This window comes from Aotus nancymaae, unplaced genomic scaffold (assembly GCF_030222135.1).
Source record: "Aotus nancymaae isolate 86718 unplaced genomic scaffold, 86718_ANA_hifiasm-v0.15.2.pri h1tg000008l, whole genome shotgun sequence".
In the NCBI taxonomy this organism is placed as follows: Eukaryota; Metazoa; Chordata; class Mammalia; order Primates; family Aotidae; genus Aotus; species Aotus nancymaae.
This window is the reverse complement of record NW_026988419.1, coordinates 36,418,466-36,442,077: the sequence shown is the minus strand read 5'-3', so window position 1 is coordinate 36,442,077 and position 23,612 is coordinate 36,418,466. Positions and strand designations below refer to the sequence as shown.

Genomic DNA, 23,612 nt, shown 5'->3' with positions numbered 1-23,612 from the left:
AAAAGAGTCCAACACAGGGCGATTAAAGTCACTGGAGCCAATTTACTCCATTTTCCACAAAAAGCTTAATGGCTGTGGCTAGAGAAAGGAAATATCCATCAGCCAATATAATTGTTCAGAGCTTACTCTTGGCCCGGTATGGTCTTCTTGATAATGCGTGTCACCCCATGGTAATGATCAGCAAAAAGTCAATGTGACAAAAAATGAACTGGAGAGAGAGTTAGAAGTTTCATCCTGGGGAGAGGTATTTTTCAGCTAACAAAGGGATAAAAGGTGAAGAGCAAAGTTTCTTTCAAAACACCAAAAGAGAAGTAAATCAGGGGAGAACAGAAAGAGCCCCAAACTCTAGGGTTGAGGCACAGCGAACCTAAAGAAATGGTGGGAGGTGGCAGGGGAGGTGGCTGCGGAGCCTAAACATGGAAGGCGGGTCAGAACCCACTCTCGGTTTTGCCCTGGAGTCCGACAAATCACAGGTTGCATTTCAGTCACAGAGCAGTGGTGCCCTCAGGAGGTGTGTTTAGTCCATGGCTCCCTATTGCTTTATGAGACCCGCCCTGGGTGCTGAGTTTCATCATTATGGTCGTATAGGAACTTGGTTTTCCTTTCCTGGGGGACAGGCTGTTCCAACCTCACCACTGCTCCTGTTCTACTAGAGGAAGGGGAATGGGGCAGTCTGACTTCTCCAGTTCAACAGTAGACATTGCTGCTGTTTGTCTCTGCCATTTATTCACTCATTTCTGCTTTAAGTCATGACTTAAAAGGCTACACTCAGAAGGTGGGATGTGGAACCTTAGCTAGTCTTTAAAAACAACCGGTTAATATATATGACATAGACTCTATGTGTCTATATATTTATCTATGTTGATATAGAAAGTTATTCAGTTTCCAGTTTTCCTCTGCTTAGTGTATGCCCCCACTGTCCTTCATCAGTTGCCCACAGAAACTCAAAAAGATGGGACGATAGAAAACAACTCCCCTGCACTTGAATTAAAGTGCAAACAGGATTTAACTTTAGAATAACAGAAGTCCCACAAATACACAAGCCATGCAGCGAGGCATTCATTATAGCTCACCTCCACCCCCAGATTCAGGAGATGCTTGACAACATTGATCTGTCCATTGGAGGCTGCGGCATGCAGAGGGGTATAACCCTTCTTATCCTTACAGGTCACTTCTGCACCATGGTTAATGAGCAATGCTACAACATCCAGGTGGCCTTTACAAACAAAGCAGCAGAAAACATTGTTAACCTTTATAGGAAACTTTGCTGATTCATTTCACCTAAATTATCACTGTTAGCTTTTATTGCCACCAGTCTTTTGCTGATTATTTGTAAAAAGCTGATTCACGGCAACTATTCAACAAATGTTTGCTGAGTATCTACTATGGTCAGGCATAATGTAAATGCTGTGGGAGGAAAAAACATAATTCATACGTGAGCCTTCTCTTCAAGGAGATCTAGGTGATGATGCCTGTTACCATGCTAATGAACAATGGTGAGGTTTTGCCAAGATATAAGCAGAGAGCCTTAGAAAAGTTGTGTTAAAATGAAAGCGAAGCCTTTGAAAACAATTGCCATTCGTCACTGAAAAGTTTAACAATGACAATTCAGTTTGGGAAAACTGATGAAAGAAAAAGAAAATCAATTAATGAGAATGACCCCAGATTACTGTCTAATCATATAAAATACTGCTGCTTAATGGTATTTTGACCCACAAAAATGACAATTTCATATGGCTTAACTTAAAAGTATCCTCATGAATTAGAAGCCAAACAGAAAACCCTTCCAGTTTTAGCTCCTGTTGGCATTTTTTTTCTATGATCTTTTACTCTGTTCCATAATTCACTATACATAGAATGATAAGCGTGGACAACATGGTGAAACCCCATTTCTACAAAATACAAAACTTAGTTGGGTGTGATGGCACATGCCTGTAGTCCCAGCTGCTCAGGAGGCTGAGGCACGAGAATCACTTGAACCCAGGAAGTGGAGGCTACAGTGAGCTGAGATCACACCACTGCACTCTAGCCTGGGCAACAGAGCAAGACCCTGTCTCAAAACAAAACACAAAAAAAATGAAAAACATATTTGACCTTTATTTTGGGACTGAAGATTGTTCGATGCTTCAGGATCATTGCTCTAAACATGGCTGAAAATTGAAGGGTAGAAGACAAGCACTGACTCCAGGACTTTGTGTGTTTGTTGGGGTGGGGGAAAGTATTGGCTTGTTTTATTAAAATTTGACTCTTTTCTCCCCAAGACTTATATATAGAAAAATATGTTTTCGATTATTAGTGGTGCTACCTTAAGCTATTTGCCCTGGTTTTGCCTATTATTCCTGTTTGTATCCTGATAAAACACAAGACAATGACTTGATTCCTTTAAAGTCACTTATCTAAATGCTTTAGCTGTATATATATCAGCAGAGAATAAGCTTGGAAACTCACATTCTTTGAATCCTATCCACACTAGCTTAGTGTGTGTTCAGCCTACACAGCTGTCTCCCACAGTCACTGGCTCCAGTCCTGCAAGTGCCATGCAGTCATTTCATATGCTTCAGCCAACTTGAAAATCCATGGCAACTTCTTTAAAAACACGCTAATGCAGGGCCGGGCACAGTGGCTCACGCCTGTAATCCCAGCACTTTGGGAGGCCCAGGTGAGTGGATCACAAGGTCAGAAGTTCAAGACCAGCCTGAGTAAAACTCCATCTCTACTAAAAATACAAAAATTAAGTGGGTGTGGTAGTGCACACCTGTAATTCCAGCTACTTGGGAGGCTGAAGCAGGAGAATTGCTTGAACCCGAGAGGTGGAGGTTGCAGTGAGCTGAGATCATGTCACTGCACTCCAGCCTGGGTGACAGAGCAAGACTCCATCTCAAAAAAAAAAAAAAAAAAGAAACACGCTAATGCTTATAAAAGTTTACGATTCTGGTTTTTTAAACCCAACGATTCATTCAGACCCATCTTTAGCCATAAATTTATTTCATCTCTGCTTCATCCTACTTTCTTTTTCCCTACAATAAAGGTTAATTTTCAAAGTGATGATAAAAGGCATGTATGCTTGTTTAAAAGGATTCAGAGGCTGGGTGCAGTGGCTCATGCCTGTAATCCCAGCACTTTGGGAGGCTTAGGTGGGTGGATCACAAGGTCAGGAGTTCAAGACCAGCTTGGCTAATATGGTGAAATCTCGTCTCTACTAAAAATACAAAAATTAGCCGGGCATGGTGGCAGGTGCCTGTAGTCCCAGCTTCTCAGGAGGCTGAGGCAGGAGTATTGCTTGAACCCAGGAGGCGGAGGTTGCAGTGAGCTGAGATCACACCACTGCACTCCAGCCTGGGCGACAGAGTGAAATTACGTCTCAAAAAAAAAAAAAAAAAGATTCAGAAAGGCAAAAAGGTATTAAAACCACAATCATCCACAATCATAAATCCCTAGAGACAATCAATTAAAATATTAGCATTTATTTTCCAGGTTTATTACTGAACAGATTTTTAAATGAAAATGAGGATATTATTTATACTGCTTTGTAATATGCTCTCACTTAACATATCACAGAATCTTTCTATGTTAATAAATACTCATGGACTCATCACTCTAGTTACTGCAAAGTGTCCCCTTGTGTGGATCTTCCAGAATTTACTAAAACAATCTCCTGTGGATGGGCATTCGGATTGTTTACGACTTGGTGCTGATAGAATCCTGTCTGCTTTTCTAATGGCAGGATGTTCCCCAATTAGAAATACAAAGGAAATATCTTAGTTCTTCATTTCCCACAAGTCTACACTTAGAATAAACTCTGTGAGAGCTATCATTTGTCAGTGGGATTTGTCAACAAAAGTGAAAAGGAAAAACGTAGAAACGTGACCTCTGCCAAGCAGGCAGAAATGAGGACGGCAGCCTTCAGTTTTGTCGCCATTGGACTATCAGGATAATCCTCAGTGCCTCTGGTGCCCTCCTCCTATAAAATAGCCAGAGGTTTGTCTTTTCTTCCTTCCTTCTTGTTTCTTTCAAAAATATTTATAAATAAAAAGACGAATGGAATTTCTGTCCTTGCTTTCCTAGCCAGTCCTTTTTCTTTTTAAAACACCTTGTTTTACTGCCATGACAAGTTAAAATAAGCACAATCTGTGCAGCTTTCGAATCCAGACTGAAGCACATTCAAAGAGGCCCAGGCCATGATTCATTCCTCCTCTTCTTTGTAGGATAAATAAATACCTGACAAAGCAACCACCTGACTGGAGCACACCACGCATGCCGGTAAAATGAACCAAATCTTCATTCAATTGCAACCCAACCCTGAAAAGAAGTCAGACTGGAGAAAACCTACATTGTCAACGAGAGACCCATGGCTTTAGTTAAGGTTATCTGAACTTTGCTTTCCATGCATGGAATCCTTACCCATATATGCCGCCCAGTGCAGAGCACGCCGGTCCTTCTTGTCAAACGCATTGATATTTGCCCCTTTGGCCAAGAGTAAATTGACCATCTGAAAGATAACCAACCATGAAATCAAGCATACATTCTATAACGGTGAGGCCTCTTCACTACCTGCAGGTGATCTGAGCCAAATTAACATCAAATCTAAAGGCAGGTCAGAGATCTGGAGTTCTGACAAAGTATAAATATGATGTCAGAGCAGGACCTGTGTCACGTGTGTCAGAGGAAAAGACTGAAGTGACAGCCTGCTTCTTCAATTCATTGTGGCTCTAAAGTTAAGAATGATATACTTGCTGAAGGTTTGGTGTACAAATATTTTCAACATATTCTTTAAAATCTGAGCAAGAAGATCAGTTTCCATTTGTGGCTGAAAGTGTCTGAAGGGAGCATTCCAGTTCTGAATGATAAAAATACCCACCTCCACGTGGCCATTCAGAGCTGCATGGTGCAAGGCTGTGCGCCCCCCTCGGTCGGAGACATTGACACTGCTCAGCAGGGGAATGATCACTTCTGCACATTTGACAGCCTTGTTGGCTGCTGCCACATGAAGAGGGGTCTGCCAGTTCTTGTCCCTTGCATTGACATCAGCTGAGTGCTTAATCAAAACCTGGACTGCTTCCTACAACAAAAGCAGGGTTTGCAGATGTTCATTCAACCAATACTTACTGGTGTAAGATGCTTCACCAAACCCTGGAACTATGGAGAGAAAGACTCCCTGACCTTACGGGCTGGTTCCAGACAAGCCAGGTAATATTCGATAAATATCAAAAGAGTGGCACAGATTTACCTTTCTTTGTCAAGCCAAGAGCCCCGGCACATCTCTAATCATTATTAGAAGGTTTATTACCTTCTAAGTATATGATGTCCTTATAAAGTAGAAGGCACTCTCAGGCCAAATGAGAGCACCCACGTGCAAGTGTGCATACCAGGGTAAAATATCCATAGACCAAAAAGCCTCAGACATTCTTGAATCAGTTTATAAATCTTTGGTTTTCTCTGCCAACATCTTAACCCTCAGCCTCGTGTGAATAAGTGGTCAAGATGGGAAGTAACATCTCTGTTGCCATCTCAACTTAAAGCTATGAGTTGTCTCCACCTTTTCCCAATGTTTTCCACGTTATGATGGGTCACTTCTTTTGCCATTGTTGAGTTCCTTTACCTTCATTGAGTCTCCCACCTTTCTGCTTCTGTTGGCCCAGTCAGCTCTCTAGCCTCTTGATCTATGACTTTCAACCCTAGCTTTGCAATGGAATCATCCATGCAGCTCTTAAAAACACAGAAGCCAAGCATGGGCAACATAACAAAACCTCATCTCTTCCAAACAAACAAACAAACAAACAAACAAACACCAACAAACATATATAGGTGCAAAAGTAATTGTATTACTTTTAATGGCAAAAACCACAGTACTTTTGCATCAACTGGGAGTGGTGTTGCAGGCCTCTAAGTCCTAGTTACTCAGAAGGCTGAGGTGGGAGGATCACTTGAGCTCAGCAGTTCAACGTGATCACAACGAGCTGTGATCACAACACTGCACTTCAGCCTGGGCAACAGAGAAAGACCCTGTCTCAGAAACAAACAAACAAACAAACAAAAACAGTAGTTTAAAATGATTATGGAATTAAATTCATAGACATATGGAATATTTGAAATGTAGAAGGCCTTAGGGTTCATCTGGGCTGACCCCTTCATTTCACAGGCAGCTTTATTTTATAGGCAAGATGACGGAAGTCTAGGGTAATGGCCTGGCTGACTTACGGGCTCATGCATTTTCTAACAGGCCATTTTCTACTGGGCTTACTTGGTAAGTAGTACCAGTCAAGCATCCTGACATAAACAGATTCAAAAGTTAATTCTCCTTAGTTATTTACATTTGTAAATCCTAAAGTCTTAGTCTGCTACACTGGCTTAATACATGTAATAGAAATTTAATATTTTGGCAAAAACAAAGCTTTGATTAAAAACAGATAATTTCCTTTTTAAAAACTACATTTCTCTTTCAAAAGTTTTAAGCTTGGAAGCTCTTTAACTTGGTTTTACAAGGGAGTAATTTGAAAGCCATTTAGAGAATTAATAATTTTTTAAATTAAAGAAGTCTACCTTCTCCTGTATCACATGTTGGCTAAAAATTAATATCCAGGAGCTTGCTCTAAGAGAAATATACAAGGTAAAAAAGAAACTAATGTTGGGGAGGAGAAGCTGAACACTTCCTGAATCAAGAAAAGATTCTTTTTTTCTTTTAAAGGTTTTTATTTTCATTGACTTTTATTTTAAGTTCTGGGGTACATGTGCAGAATGTGCAGGTTATATACATAAACATGTGCCATGGTGGTTTGCTGCACAGATTAACTCATCACCTAGGTATTAAGCCCAGCATCCGTTAGCTATTATTCCTGGTGCTCTCCCTTCCCTCTCCCCATCGAAAGGCCCCAGTGTGTGTTGTTTCTTCTCATGTGTCATGTTTCCCTGTGTTCTCATTGCTCAGCTCCCACTTGTAAGTGAGGATGTGCAGTGTTTGGTTTTCTGATCCTGAGTTAGTTTGCTGAGAATAATGGCTTCCAGTCCCTGGAACGGACATGATCTCATTCCTTTTAATGGCTGCATAGTATTCCATGGTGTACATGTACCACATTTTCTTTGTTCAATCTATCACTGATGGACATGTGGGCTGATTCTATGTCTTTGCTATTGTGAATAGTGTTGCAATGAACATAGCATGCATGTATCTTTACAATAGAATTATTTATAATTGGATTGCTGGGTCAAATGGTATTTCTGCTTCGAGATCTTTGAGAAGTTGCCACACTGTCTTCCACAATGGTTGAATGAATTCATTCCTACCAACAGAGTAAAAGCGGTCCTTTTTCTCTGCAACCTCATCAGCATATCTTGTTTCTTGACTTTCTAATAACTGCCATTCTGACTGGTGTGAGATGGTATCTCATTGTGGTTTTGATTTGCATTTCTCTAATGATCAGTGATGTTGAGCCTTTTTTCATGTTTCTTGGCTGCATGAATGTCTTCTTTTGAGAAGTATCTGTTCATGTACTTTGCCCCCTTTTTAATGGGCTTGTTTTTTTCTTGGTGAATTTGTTTAAGTTCCTGTAGACTCTGGATAGTAGACATTTGTCAGACGAACAGATTGCAAAAATTGTCTCCCATTCTGTAGGTTGCTTGTTCATAATGATGATAGTTTATTATTTTGTGCAGAAGCTCTTTGGTTTAATTATATCCCATTTGTCAATTTTTGTTTTAGTTGCAATTGCTTTTGGTGTTTTTGTCATGAATTCTTTGCCCGTGCCTGTGCCCTAAATGGTATTGCCTAGATTTTATTCAGAGTTTTTATGGTTTTGAGTTTTACATTTAAGTCTTTAATCCATCAAGAAAAGATTCTTTAACAGTGCTTTTCAAACTATGTGTGGTAAAGAACCATTTTTAAAAAATAGTATTATTTCCGGTGGCTCATGCCTGTAATCCTAGCACTTTGGGAGGCCGAGGAGGGTGGATCACGAGGTCAAGAGATCAAGACCATCCTGGTCAACATGGTAAAACCCCGTCTCTACTAAAAATACAAAAATTAGCTGGGTATGGTGGCGCGTGCCTGTAATCCCAGCTACTCAAGAGGCTGAGGCAGGAGAATTGCCTGAACCCAGGAGGCGGAGGTTGCGGTGAGCCGAGATCGCGCCATTGCACTCCAGCCTGGGTAACAAGAGCGAAACTCCGTCTCAAAAAAAAAATACATATATATATAGTATTATTTCAAGTCCATCACTTTTGAGCCAATACTTTTGTAAAATACATTAAAAAGCAATTAGTAGAAGAAAATGAAAAAAAGATACAAATTATAAATGTAATTATTTTATTATTAAAGTTAAAGGGCATGAAATTATCGAATTGCCCTAAAAGTTTCTGACCACCTAATCTTTTCACAACAGATAAGATAAAAGCTCACAGGACCAGCCCCAGTGCGCAGGCACTCTGTGAATCACGCTCCTTCAAAGCCTTTGTTTCTTTCTTTTTTTTATTTTATTTGAGACAGAGTCTCACTCTTTCACCCAGGCTAGAGTGCAGTGGTGCCAACCAGGCTCACTGCAACCTCTGCTTCCCAGGTTCAAGCGATTCTCCTGCCTCAGCCTCCTGAGGAGCTGGAATTACAAGAACGCACCACCACACCCAGCTAATTTTTTTGTATTTTTAGTAGAGACAGGGTTTCACCCATGTTGGTCAGGCTGGTCTGGATCTCCTGACCTCAAGGGTTCCACCTGCCTTGGCCTCCCAAAGAGCTGGGACCACAGGTGTGTGCCACTGTGCCTGACCCTTTATTTCTTTCATAATGAGCAAACACCAGTGAGGATTCTGGTATTTCCCCTGAATGGAGGCATCAGCCCAGTTAACATTCTGTTTTAGGACTGTAGGCCTTGTTGGATGACACCCTGTAGCAGGCCATCTATATAAGATGCAAAAATACTAGAAAGGAGGAGCTGTCATGGGATGTCATATAGGAGGGAACTAGACATGGCATTTGCAAGTCAGTCAATCTCTTTTTACGGCTCCTTTTTTTTTAACAAAAGGCCACTTCAACTTTGTAATACAAAATAGAAACATACACTGTGGCACAGAGAAAAGATGAGAACAGGAGGCATGTATCTTAGAAACTATCATCCTTAATATTTGTTTCTTTACTCTCAAATATGCATTGCCTTTCAGTGGACATAAATTACTCATGGAAAAGTAACTGTTTATGACCACACATAGTCCCTGCAGGCATAAGCAGTGTCAAATTTCATAAATTACAAGTTGCTTTCGATAAGGGTCTAAATGTTATACAACTTTTTGTACTCTCCACAAAGCCTGGCAGGTGCTTTGCACATAGTGTATATTCAATAAATTTGGGTAGAATAAATATATTGCTGTAATCATCAGCAAACTCTGTAAGTAATAATCTGTAAGTGTTAACAGGACATTACTGTGGGCTGATGTTCCTGAGGCTGCACTCAAGTCCAGAAGGCTTTGCTGTATTACTGTAATCATTTGGGGCTTTTATGTCAATTGTGGTAATTTCATGTTCTGTAAGAATTGTATAAATTGATGTCCAACCAATTTGCTCAATTAGAGTGTTCTTCTAAAACTACCAAGCACCAAACAAAACTCACCCATTATTTTAATTATTATTAGAGCACAATTATTCTAAGAACTAGGAGTGCAAAGGCAGTTCGCTAGAGACTTTGGAATATGAAAGAATTCTAAGCAAACTATTTAAGAAGTGATGACTTTAACCATTAGGAAGGGCAGACACTAAAGTACTACCAGTGTTTAATCTCAGATCTCAAAGTGTGGCATGTAGATGACATGTATCAGAATCTTCTTTTGAACAGGCAAATTTCTGGGCCTAACCATAGGCTTCATTCAGAATCGCTAGGGGTGAGGTTTTAGAACAGGTACTTTTTTTTTTTTTTTTTTTTGAGACAGAGTATCCCTCTGTCTCCTTTTTTTTTTTTTTTTTTTTTTTTGAACTGAGTTTCCCTTTATTGCTGGTGCTTATGCAGAAATTATTATTACATGTTCATAAAGGCTTTACGGTGGTATAATATTTTACTGCTAGAGAAGCATTCACGCAACACGTGGCATCTTTGAGTGTCCTTTCATTTACAGTTCTACACTTTGGAGTCTGTAAAGGCAGGCAAGTCTTTGCAAATCTCCTATGATTCTCAAGCCCCTAGACAGCTTGGCAGTGTCTCAGCAGGGATGAACTGCACTGCTGCCTGCAATAGAGGCTGCAGGGACTTCCCAGTTCTATAACCCTCCAGGAGTGTGAGGTGCTTTCACAGTCATGTTAATTAATGCATCGGATGGCATTCAGGATAAATCCAGAAATTCAGCAGCATTCCCCAGGCTGGTAGATATGAGCTGCCTAACAGAGGCAGGTGAGAAATGGCATTTGAGGAACTGATGACATCCTCAAACAGTCATTTATTCATGCTAAAGACTTGCCGGCACTAACTGGGGCCTGACTACTTTGGAAGTCGTGATAATGAAGAGCTAAATTAGAAGCCAGGTTCTGCAGCTCACCTGACATGGATAAATCTCCAAATTCCATCCAAGCTTTTTTTTTTTTTTTTTTTTTTTTTTTTGAGACAGAGTATCCCTCTGTCTCCAGGCTGGAGTGCAGTGGTACGATCTCAGTTCACCACAACCTCTGCCTCCTGGGTTCAAGCGATTCTCCTGCCTCAGCCTCCCAAGTAGCTAGGACTACAGGTGCGCACCACCATGCCCAGCTAATTTTTGTATTTTTAGTAGAGACGTGGTTTCACCATGTTAGCCAGGATGGTTTCAATCTCTTGACCTCGTAATCTGCCTGCCTCAGTCTCCCAAAGTGCTAGGATTACAGGTGTGAGCCACTGCACCCGGCCAAACGGGTACTTTTAACAAGCACCCCAGATAATTTAAATACACTAAAGCTGGGTACCACTTGTCTACATTCTAATAGATTACAAATAAAATGCTTACTTTCTTCCTATTCCAGGCATGACCTATGTTCTATACATTAACAACTTTTTATAATCATGAAGATAATTTAAAGAAAGCAATAACATTCTACTCTTCTATATAATGTTTCCAATTCTCCTGTCTACTAGCATTCAGCCCAAAATAATGATAATGGTTTTTTAGAGGAAAAGGGAAAACAGAAGTTTTTAACATTTCGACTATAAAATAAAAGGCTTATTCAGCTCTGGGAAAGATATGTATACCAGTTGGGTCTTCTGTCTGCACAAAAGCCAAAAATAGATGCGCTTTATTGGCTAGAACAGGCTCCATAAGGGTGCTAATGGGAGTTGAAGAAAGCAGTACAGAATGGTGGTTTAAGCAGGCAACTTCTCTAGTCACACTTTCCTCCACTTTCTGGCTGCGACATCGACATCGTTGGCTCCCTAGTAACTTTCTGAAATTACATTTCCTCAATTAGTATTGCTAATAGCATCCATCTCGAAGGGTGGATCAGAGGTTAAAAGGGAACAATACACAGAAAGTCCTTAGCATACTGCCTAGCACACAGTAAGTGTTTAACGAATGCTCGTAACTACAAGTACATGGACACAATGTCCTCACTCCTACACTCAAAAGACAAGATACAACTATTTTTAACTTTTCTAACCAAAAGACAGTCTCTAGAATGGGGAAGTGAAAAGTTCAGCAATTCTACTTTGAGGCTCCTCTCAACTGGTTATAGCAGAAAGGGCACCTGGGACGGGCCAGCCACGTCCGGACATAGGCCACAGCAGGCTGCATGCCTGGTGATCTCCCCAAGTACTGTCTACTAAAACTAAAAGCCACACTTTGTACACCCTTTGGGCCCCCTGCAGCACACTTAACAATGCCTTCCACCAACTGGGCTTCCATAAATGTGCGTTTCTTTCCGGGTTTGTGTGTATTTCATTCCTTTCCCCTACAGCTGCTCTTTTCCAGAAAGAAAAGCAAGAATAAACTGAACACAGGAAACAATATGAAATAGGCTTCACAAGAACACCTCAGAATATTCCCACTGGCAGCCCCAAATCTTGCTTATCTATGTTAGCTAGCATTGTAAAAGATGTTTCCCTAATCTTTTATTAAGAACCTCTCTTCACTTCTTCACAGCCTAGGGAGTGCATAAGAAAAAAAGGAGGATGAGTTCAGAGAAGCCTTTAGGGAGCCAATAAGGAGACAGTGCTGCTTGGCTCCAAGCTGTTTCCAACCTGGGAATCCCAGATGTGCCAAACTTGGGGAGCAGGTCAAGGGTAGGAAAGAGTTATGGGATTCAATCTAGAAGGGAATACACAAGACAGCCTGGTCAGCATCAAATAAGTCTTCAAGATTTATCTCTAGAGTTCAGTTATATTTTGGAAGATTTTCAAGGGGTGTGATTATGTCTTGATCTACTTTCTTGTCTATGGTGGACATAATGTCAGGCATGGATTAATGTTTAATCAATACTGTGATGTGACACTCTTATTGCTATAACCTAGGAAATGAACTTAGCAATGCATATTATTTTTCCAGACACAGAAATCTGAACATAAATCTTGCGCCTGGATGAAAAGAAGGCTTCAAAATTTTGACTTACACTGATATCTGTGGTGTATGCAATTGTGAAACTAGCCCTGATTTTGCAGGTTTCAGTGGCTTAGTTGGCTTTTAGTGTACACATTCCCGTAAACATGCTTCAATTCTGTTTACACTGCATGCATAAAAGATGATTACCATCAGTATTCTGGTATGGTATATACCAGTTCTATCTTACCAGTTGTACACAGAAAATTATTATAGCTTAAATTGAAAATCCAATCTTTAATGAATCACTCAAAAAAAAAAAGCTTTTCTAACGAGACAAGATGCTAGAAATACAATGGCAAGCAATAGGCATTGCACACATTTCAAGGAGCTTACTGTCTAGAAGATCTTTTTAATTAAAATAGAATAACAATTTCTATGGTAGTTTTGCATTGTGCCAAGTTAACCGAGTTGATCTACATTTCCCAGAATTCCTTTTTCTGTAGTACTCCCTTTAGGGTTGGCCACAAGAGCTATCTGATGAGTTTTGGAAGGCATAAGTGAAACTGCAGCCTGACTGGTACGTTTTTGGGCACCAGGCAGTGTTGCAGCTTGCACACAATGTCACTAATAGGCTGGATCACCACATTGGCAAGGGGCAGTACCCAGCTTGATGCTTCTTCAGATCCTGTGGCATCTTCTTTGATTTCTCCAATTCTTGGGCCAGGTGTATGAGCAGAAACTTCTGCAAGTCACCCATGTCCGTGATGTTGGAGGCAGTGTTAAACAGACCTTGGTTCCAGTTTGTCCCTGTTCTCCCCTATTTCATATCCAGCTTTTCCACTGTAGACTCTGCTGACCTACAGTGACTTCAGGGCCTCACAGACTCCAAGGTGATAGCCTTACATAGACCACAGCAGCTTATACAAGTGTGTAAGATCTAATTCCTATAATAAATATCTTACTCTGTATCTCACGATGGTTCTGCTTCCCTGATTAAACCCCAAACCCTGAGAGATCAATTACTTATATTTTATAAGCAAATAGGCTTTGAGGACAGACAGAACAGAGTTTATAAACTTTTCAATGAAGAAATGGTTTTAAACACATGGCCATGTAATATCAGTGTTTACCAGTCTAAGGAAGAGACATGTGCCAGCTCTCAGCTGAAACCATATATCCATCTTGACAAGTGCTAACAGTTAAATTCCAAAATACCAGTCCAAACCTTCTCTTTTCTTCCCCTCAAATCTACTTTCTTTTCCCCAAGTATCAGCTACGAGAGGCATAAAATAATAGCAATAGGACCAAATTCCAAAGAAGAAGGAAATCTGAATTTAGGACTTCCACAGCACAGCAATGTACCTGGAGTTAAGATGTCTTCTCCGTCGTCAGCTCTAACAGTGGTTACAGAGACTCCAATTTTCATAAAAAACTGTTCAACTTGCTGTGACAGATATTAATATGAAGACATTCTCTTTCATGAACTCATATATGAACCAATTATTTACAATTCAGGGTTTGTTTGCATTTAATTCCTACCTGGCAAGGGATTCTTTTTTCCTCCCTGCAAACCTACAGAGGGAGTAGATTACTTAGAGAAGCAACGAATGCCTTTCTCAGAGAGGAAGGTCAGTCCATCATTAGGCTGACTGGATTCAAACACACTTAAGACACTTACAGAGACTGGTTGTTGACGGAAGATGGATGTTTTGAGGACTGAAGTCTTTGCAGCTAGTTGAGCTAACAAAGGTAGAGATCACTTGGGAAAGGTCACAGAGTACTGAAATCATCTTTTTTATGTCTTTCTTTTCTACTAGACTACACATTTCCCAAGGGCAGAGGCCATGAGTCTTAGTTTTCTTGGTAGCTCCATCAGCTACAAAGAAAAGGTACCTGTCATATAGGAAATGCATACTAAATTATTTTCCCAACTAAAAAGACCCAGTTCTTTTAAGAGGAAACAAATCCATACATATTTTTAAAGAGACACTTAAATTTACTAAAGACCAAGTGGTCTTAAAAGGCCAGGAAATACTCCTCTATGAAGGAGTTGGTTTCATGAAACTGGTCATACCCGCTCAGTCAGCTCACTGCACTCATTTTCCCAGACAAAACAGAAATAATATATGGAACTAGGAGAAGATTCCAAATTCTCCAGGGTCTGGGCCAGGCCATTTAGGGTTATTTACCTCTCTCATTACATGTGGGAATTTTGGAAAGAGAACATAACCAAGCCTTTTTTAAAACTACTAAAATCACAAAGTGCAGCAAGAAAAACTATAACTACTGAGCTGTCATCTACCAAGTATATTTTGAAATTTCCAGATAGTTGCCAAAGAGGAAAAGCTGACACCAATAATAGCTAAAGACACCTGCAACTTCTGTATATTCATTCTCAGCAAAACCTTTTATTCCTAGGTGTACCTGGAGAACACCACCTTCTCCAGTAGCAGAGCAGAAGCTTCACTTGGTAAACTCAGCTACGGAGGCCAGTCATCCAGCACCAAGTGCATACAAGGTTAGAACCTCTTATATCCCTATGGTGGGCATCTCCTCCGACCAGGCTTCAAGACTGACATTCACCAGGGTTCTCTGCTACCCTGCCTTCACATTGGTCTTCTCATTCCTTATGCTTCTCCTGAGCAACCTGATACATTTACCACAGTTTGATGATCATCCCTCCCTGTCCCTGAGTGGTAGGCTTGTATAAATAATAATAGATAACCTATTAGCCATCTTCACTCGAATTTCCAGAATTCAACAACAAATTATTTCTTGAATGCCTAGAATGTGCTGGGCTTGGGATACATCCTGGAACAAAGCACAGACCCCTGCCTTCATGGAGCTCCCACTCCAAGGACATGTTTGCTGAACTCAGCATTCTCAAACAGAACCCCCCAGCCTCCTGGCCCCTGCTCCACTGCTCTGTGCCTCTTCTGTTAACAGCATCACCATTCACCTACCAGCTTCTTTGCCACCTCACCCCTCCTAGGTACCAAATCCTACCAGGGTTACCTCTAAGGAGCTCTCAAATAATGAACTCAGCTTTATGCCCTCATCCCAGCTGCTTCAAGCCTCTTTTGGTCTCTTATTGGCCCTCCTCCCCAAGGTCCCTCCCCCTCAGCCTATTCACACGCTGCCACCACAAAGATTCTCTGAAATAGAGATCTGAGCATATCACTCCCCTCCTGTGACCATTCTCCATTGCTCAGAGGATTCCAAGCCCTCTGTCATCTGGCTGAGCCTCCACTATAGACTTACCTTCCACTACAGCCTGAGTTCCAGTTATACCTCACTGAGGACCCCTGATTCACTCACTTCCCTGCCTCAGCCCTCCCTCCTTCTCCTGGCCTGTTAAGCCCTTATTCATCCTTTAAGGACCAGCTCAACTGACATCTCTTCCTGGAAGATTTCATCTATTCAAGCAGGTAGTTAGTTGCTTCCTCCTGCAAGTCAATGATGACGTTGTACTGATCTGCTTTCTGCCTTGGCTCCTCCCCAGGCTGAGAACTCATCGAAGTCCAGGATCGTGCTGTGCATGTTGAACTACCCCAGATACTCCCCAGCTCCACTCAGCACCATGTCTGGCATGCAGGAGATGCTCAAATAAACAGCTGTTCATTTTGGGTAACCCTCTTACATTAGAGGTAAAAGCCTTTTGCTTACCAGTAAGGATTCTTAATTCACTAGCAAGAATTTTCCTTTTTCTAGGCACAGTAGGTATTAGATTAAATGTGGTAATCACTCACTTCACTTCTGGAAGCAACAGCCCGGTGCAGTGGGGTCAGCCACATGTTGTCCTTGGCATTTACACGAGCTCCTGGAATCAAATAGCACAAGTTAGAGGCATGCTGGAGTCAAGGGAAACTCTGCTGACGTTAAGTCAAATGCTGTATCTTGATCCCATTTGCCTGACAAAACCACCACCTCTTTTCTTTGTATTATCATGTTCTGACAAGATTTAGGGCTGGGGGGCCATCAGAAATCTGCTTTATCTAAAAATCTGGGACTAGCCAGATATTTTGGCAAAAAGAAGCCAGTTTCCATGAGGCTTTTGGATAGACAGGACATGATGCCTATAAATTGCTCACTAATTTCTCAAGCTATGGGGTAGGCAGACAGGCTCAAGCATGAGCCAAAACCAGCTCACACTCAGAGGTGTGCCCATGCTCAGCTCTATGAAACCGTGCCATCATCATGGAACAGAAGCTCTCTGCAAATGAATTCACAGAAAGCAGAGCTTGCCCGCCTTCCATGACACCCTCACCATTCTCCATGAGCACCAGCCCACCAAGTCTGTCTAAACAGCTAAGACATTGATTATAAGCTTCCTTTTAGGGAAGTCCTTTTAGGGGGATCAGGGTTTTGATTAGTCATCTGGTCAGAGATGGGATGTTTTATAAAAGGGCTACAAAAGGGAAAGACGAGAAAATAAGTATGATATCCTTGTAGAAGCAGTAGAGAAGTCAGTTCTAGCCTTAGGATAATGAGGAAGGAAGATCATGAGGATGGAGAGTGGAGAAATGAATCAAAGAAACTAGAAAGTAAGGCAGAGAAAAGGAAACACAGAGGTGGCGCCTCAGGACAAGGGCTGAGAAAGTGAGTCAAGGGGAAGCAGGGGCTGACTAATCTCCATGAGGCCAAGGCCAGCTGATAGCTGGAAAATAGAAACTTTAAAAAAAAAAAAAAAAGGCAGTGGACTTTCATGCATAAAAATGAGCTAGAGGTTTAGTTTAAGGCACTGGCTAAGAGGAAATAACAAATCATAGAACTTACACTATTTTTTTCTTTAACTGAAGAAGAACAAATGCCATCAATGGCATTAATCATAGAAAACAAGAGCATAATCTCTAAAACAAAGAGAGGCGGAATGCCTCCCCTCCAACCTCCATTTTTATTTCATTGGTTTCAGATGGGGTCAGGTACAAGGGTTATGGTACTATGCTGTCAAGGTTGAGAGCCACCGATGAATTGTGGCTTAATTTATCCAGGTCAAAATTATTTAAATCCTAATTCCATTAACACCAGTTTGCCTGAAGGAATTCAAGCTCCTTATGTCAGTAAGGACAATAAAATCAGTCTGGGTGTGCAAAATCAGTAGGCATCTCTGGCCTCAGTAACAGGAAGCTGTGGGCTAAATGCTCTGGCATGAAATGAACGTGGGTTTGGAAGGACAGCAGGATTCATGGTCAGAAGATGTAGATTTGAGTTCTGATTTCAGCACCTGCTGGCCCAAAGACCAAGAGCCACTAATCTGAACAATGAGGCTAATAACAACAGTATTAATACTTCTCCACCCACTTTACCTAGGGAGAATTAAGTGAATAGGAAAGTGCTTTGTAAACTGCAAAGCACTAGAAAAATGTTAGCGGTTCTTATTTTCAAATCACCTCTAATGTGTCATTCACCTCTAAATCTATGACTCAGATTTTCAAAGAGAGTGAAAGGCATGACCCTTGCCCTACAAAGAAAGAGACCAAATATGAGATTGAAAAACACAGAGAACCATCACCTAGAGACTGCACAAACACAAGTCTTTTTAAGAGCAAAAGAGACTCAAGTGCTAGAGAATGCTGGAAAGAAGAAAACCCAGATGTGATTAAGAACAGTAAAATCGCTGAATTTTAAAACAGAATTACCACTACCAAAACCAAATTTTAGATTTCTTCTTCTAAATCTTAGCTCCAACACATTGTCAGGTGATGGTCACAAAGTCTACCTTTCTAGTTTAGAAACAAAGCATTTATCCTTCAGCTCTTCCAACACTCTGGATCCAAACCTTTTAAAATTACCCACCTTTTTGTCAGGACTTTTCTTGCATCATAAATACATAATTTATGACCACAATGTGGTAAATTTGACCACACTGTGTTTCTATCTAGTAAGCCAAGTATACGTTTGTTTCTTATTTGGGGCTGTTTCTTTGGCACCCGTGCCACAAACATCACTCAGACCTTATGCAGTCCTAGAGAGCTGGAACTACTTTTATTATAGTCTTTGGCAGAGTAAATTTTGTGCTTTAAATTTTTTGTAAATTCAAAAAATGAATGCAAGAAGAAACCCAAATGGCAATACACATATGGAAAGTTACTTCTCAAAATTCATCAGGGAGAAGCAAATGAAAGCAGCATTAACATACCATTTCACATCCATCAAATTGGTAAAAATGATAAAGTGTGACAATGCCAAGATTTAGCAAGGGTATGGAGCAACAGGAAAACTTAACATGCAGCTGGCAAGAGTGAACTGGTAAACCTCCTTTGGGAAACAATGTGGCATTACCTAGCGAAATAGATGGCATGCACACCCAACCACCTAGCAGTTCCACCCCAATCATATACCCTAGAGAAACTCTAACACATGTACATGAATGTTCACCACAACATGTTTATGACAATAAGAAATTGGAATCCTAAATGTCAATCAAGAGGAAAATGGATAAATAAGTTGTGGTATATTTGTACAATGGAACTCTACACTGTCATGGAAAGGAACAGCCTAAAGTTCTATATATATATAAACAGATGTACTTTAAAAATCATAACACCAAATGAACAAATCAAGCTTCAGAATTATACCTATGGCATAATACCAGTTGGATTTCCATAAGTTGTTTATAAATGCATAAATATGAAATAAAAGTTTAAAATATAGCTAAAGAGTATAAATACCAATTCTGGATAATGGTTATGTCTAGGGAAAGAGGAATATGAAAAGGAATGAAGTAAGAGTACCCAGAGAGCTGCAACTGTGTTTTTAATGTTTTATTTCCTTAAAAATACATATATAATGCAAATATGGCAAAATATTAAGAGTTCTTAAAACTTAGTGGAAGGTATATGGATATGCACTATATTATTCTCCATATTTTTCTGTATGTTTGAAATATTTTCTAACAAAATACTTTTAAGAAAGCTAGTACATTTGAAGTTTTATGTTTCTTAGTGAAAATAATGGGGGAGAGGGGACTAAGCTGCTTTTTTTTTTTTTTTTTTTTGAGACAGAGTCTCACTCTGTCACCCTAGATGGAGTGCAGTGGTCCAATCTTGATTCACTGCAACCTCTGCCTCTCAAGTTCAAGCGATTCTCCTGCCTCAGCCTCCCGAGTAGCTGGGATTACAGGTACCTGCCACCATGCCTGGCTAATTTTTATTTTTTTAGTAGAGACGGGTTTTGCCATTTTGGCCAGGCTGGTTTCAAACTCCGTGATCCACCTGCCTTGGGTGCAAGTATTTGTCTAGAATAGATGATTTAAAATGGACTTTGTGTCATAGGTAATACACAGTTTTGGTTTCAAAAGGCCCTGTAAACCCTCTAAAGTGTGCTGGTTTACAACCTCGGAATGTATAAGATTGCTTAGTTTCTCCACATCCTCAACACTTGATATTAACAGACATTAAAAATTTTTTTAAATTTTTTAGACACGGTCTCACTCTGTCAGTAAGGTCGGAGTGTAGTGGTGTTATCATAGCTCGCTACAGCCTTGAACTCCTGGGCTCAAGCAATCCTCCCATCTCAGCCTCCAGAGTAGCTAGGACTGCAGGCACATGCCACAATACCCAGCTAATTTTTTTTTTTTGTAGAGATGGGGTCTTGCCATGTTTCCCAGGCTGGTCTCAAACTTCTGCCCTCAAGTAATCCTCCTACTTCAGCCTCCTAATGTGCTGGGATTACAAGTGTGAGCTCACCATGTGAGCCAGACATTTTAAATATTGCAAATCTGAGTCAATAATACTGTATTACGCACTTAAACATTTGTTAAGAGGGTAGATCTCATGTTAAGTATTCTTATCACACACACACCTTTAAAAAAACGCCAAACGCCACACCTTTAAAAAAACGCCAAAAAAATAACAAAACAAAGGGACATGAGGAAACTTTTGGAGGTGACAGAGATGTCTATTACCTTGCTTGTGGTGATAATTTCATGGGTGTTTGCATATACCCAAACTCATTAAGTTGTAGAAATTAAATATGTGCAGCTTATTATATATCAATTATACTTCAATAAAGCTGCTTTAAAAACAGATAAATAGGCTGGGCATGGTGGCTCATGCCTATAATCCTAGCACTTTTGGGAGGCTGAGGTGGGCAGATCATCTGAGGTCAGGAGTTTAAGACCAACCTGGCCAGCATGGTGAAACCCTGTTTCCACTAAGATACAAAATTTAGCCAGGCATGAGGGCAGAAGCCTGTAATCCCAGCTACTCAGGAGGCTGAGGCAGGAGAATCACTTGAACCTGGGGGATAGAGGTTGCAGTGAACTGAGATCGCACCACTACACTCCAGCCTGGGTGACAGAGTGAGATTCCATCTCAAATAAATAAATACGTACATTCAGACATACACACATACATACATACATATCTGATTGAGAAAAATATAGCATCTTTTATTTTAGTTTCTGGTCTAACAATACAGTTGGACATCTAATATGTTTGATTACTAGCCATTTGTAATTCATTTTCTGAAAATTACTTGTTCATATTCTTTGCATATTTCTCTTATTTATTTCTTCTTATTTATATTTATACACTTTTATTATTATTATTATATCATATTCTGAAAAATTTTAGTTTGATGCATATCCAAATTTGGCTTTCAATATTAAAAATATTTCAAGGAGGGCTCTTGGAAGTTGAGCGGAAAGCGACGCGGCTGTGGTAGTTGCCTCTGTGGCCGCCGTGGGATAATAAGCTGGGATCTACCATTCCTATTGACTAACTATGGAAGATTATACTAAAATAGAGAAAATTGGAGAAGAACTGCAAACTACTGCTACAGTTTTTAAATAGACTATACATCCAGGAAAATCTAAAAAAATTAAAGAAATGTGCATATAAGGGCTGGGCGTGGTGGCTCACGCTTGTAATCCAAGCATTTTGGAGGCCAAGGTGGGCAGATCACCTGAGGTCGGGAGTTCATGAACAGCCTGACCAACATGGTGAAACCCTGTCTTTAAAAAAAAAAGAGAATCCTGGACTCGGAGAGATCCAAGATGGCCGGTTAGGAGGAGCTCAGGATTACAGGTCCAAGTGAAAGCGCAGAGGGTGAGTGGACGCCGCATTTCCAGATGGATTTTTGCTGCCCACAGACCAGGAGATTCACAGGCAGAGGAGCCCCACGGGTCGCCAGTGCGGCTGATTTGGCCGGCGCAGCTGTTTGGCCTGCGCCCTGGTGCAGGGGTTCCCAGTGCAGAGTAAACTAGACTGTGTCCCCTCTTAGCCAGCAAGGGGAGCTGAAATGGGGAGCCAGGCCAGGAGATTCTCGGGCAAAAAAGTGCCATGAATCTCAGAGCTGTGGTTTCAGCCAGCACAGCAACTCCCGGTGCAGAGTAAACGAAACTGTGTCCCCTCTTAGCCAGCAAGGGGAGCTGAAACAGGGAGCCAGACCAGGAGATTCCCGGGCAAAAAAGCGCCATGAATCTCAGAGCTGCGGTTTCAGCCGGTGCAGCAGCTCCTGGTGCAGAGTAAACAAGACTGTGTCCCCTCTTAGCCAGCAAGGGGAGCTGAAGCAGGGAGCCAGGCCAGGAGATTCCCAGGCAAAAAAGTGCCACGAATCTCAGAACCGCAGTTTCAGCCAGTGCAGTGGGTCGCTGCACGGGAAATCACACAGATCCCAGCGCCTATTCAACAGGCGACCAGGTCAGCTGGTAGAGTGCCGACCGTTCAACTAAAAAACAAAAGGCTCTGAGGCAGGGAGCCAGGTGACCAGGCCCAGCTGGTCTCACCCCCACAAAAACAAAAACAAAAACAAAAAAACAGCAATTGGAAATGCTCTGGGTTGAGACTTTCACAGCAAGCACAACTGAACCCAGGATGGTCCAGCTCTGTGGAGGAGGGGCGTCCACCATTACGGAGGCAGCCTGCAGTTCCCGAGGCAACCAGCCGTTGCCAAGGCAACCTGCCATTACAGAGAGAGTCCGTCACTACAGAGGCGGGCCAACATAGCGGAAGCAGTTCTAACTATACCCATATAAACAGGACTGCAGGGAAGTTCACATGGCAGCTGGGCGGAGCCCACAGCAGCTCAGTGAAGCCTCTGCAGGCTGAGAGTGACTAGGCTGCCTCCTTGTGTGCAGGGAAAATGGCAGCAGCACAGTGGAAACTCATAAAGCCCTAACTCCCTGGGACAGAACACCTTGGGGGGGGAAAAAGGGGGGGTTTATGAGTTCTGCTGCTGCAGACTTAAACTTACCAAAATCAGAAAGTCAACAACTACAAAGTCGACAGGTGGATAAATCCACAAAGATGGGAAGAAACCAGCGCAAAAAGGATGAAAACACCCAAAACCAGAACACCTCTCCTCCTACAAGGGATTACAACTCCTCACCAGCAAGGGAACAAGACTGGATGGAGAATGCGTGTGATGAAATGACAGAATCAGCCTTCAGAAAGTGGATAATGAGAAACTTCCATGACCTAAAAGAACATGTTCTAACCGAGTGCAAAGAAACTAAGAACCTTGAAAAAAGACTTGACGAAATGCTAATGAGAATGGACAACTTAGAGAGGAATATGAGTGAATTGATGGAGCTGGAAAACACAACATGAGAACTTTGTGAAGCATGCACAAGTTTCAACAGCCAAATTGACCAAGCAGAAGAAAGGATACCAGAGGTCGAAGAGCAACTCAATGAAATAAAATGAGAAGGCAAGATTAGAGAAAACAGGGTAAAAAGGAATGAACAAAGTCAACAAGAAATATTGGACTATGTGAAAAGACCTAATATACGTTTGATAGGTGTACCTGAATGTGACGAAGAGAATGCATCCAAGCTGGAAAATACTCTTCAGGATATTATTCAGGAAAACTTCCCCAACCTAGCAAGGCAGGCCAATATTCAAGTCCAGGAAATACAGAGAACACCACAAAGATATTCCTCTAGAAGAGCAACCCCAAGACACCTAATTGTCAGATTCACCAGGGTTGAAATGAAGGAGAAAATACTAAGGGCAGCCAGAGGGAAAGGTCAGGTTACCCACAAAGGGAAGCCCATCAGACTCATAGCAGATCTCTCAGCAGAAACCCTACAAGCCAGAAGAGAGTGGGGGCCCATATTCAACATCCTTAAAGACAAGAACTTTCAACCCAGAATTCCATATTGAGCTAAACTAAGCTTCATAAGTGAAGGAAAAATA

At 41.3% G+C, this 23,612-nt stretch overlaps 1 protein-coding gene across 5 annotated transcripts in view; it reads right to left on the bottom strand.

The window, feature by feature from the left end:
- Positions 1-23,612, bottom strand: part of ANKRD44 (ankyrin repeat domain 44) — a 348,906-nt gene that overhangs the window by 142,570 nt on the left and 182,724 nt on the right. For all 5 annotated transcript variants that reach the window (XM_021667764.2, XM_021667769.2, XM_021667768.2 and 2 more), the window contains exons 4-7: positions 16,221-16,291; positions 4,859-5,059; positions 4,402-4,489; positions 1,074-1,216 (exon numbers count right to left, since the gene is read on the bottom strand). In XM_021667764.2, coding sequence (XP_021523439.1) covers positions 1,074-1,216; positions 4,402-4,489; positions 4,859-5,059; positions 16,221-16,291 — 503 coding nt within the window. The remainder of the gene's footprint in view (positions 1-1,073; positions 1,217-4,401; positions 4,490-4,858; positions 5,060-16,220; positions 16,292-23,612) is intronic.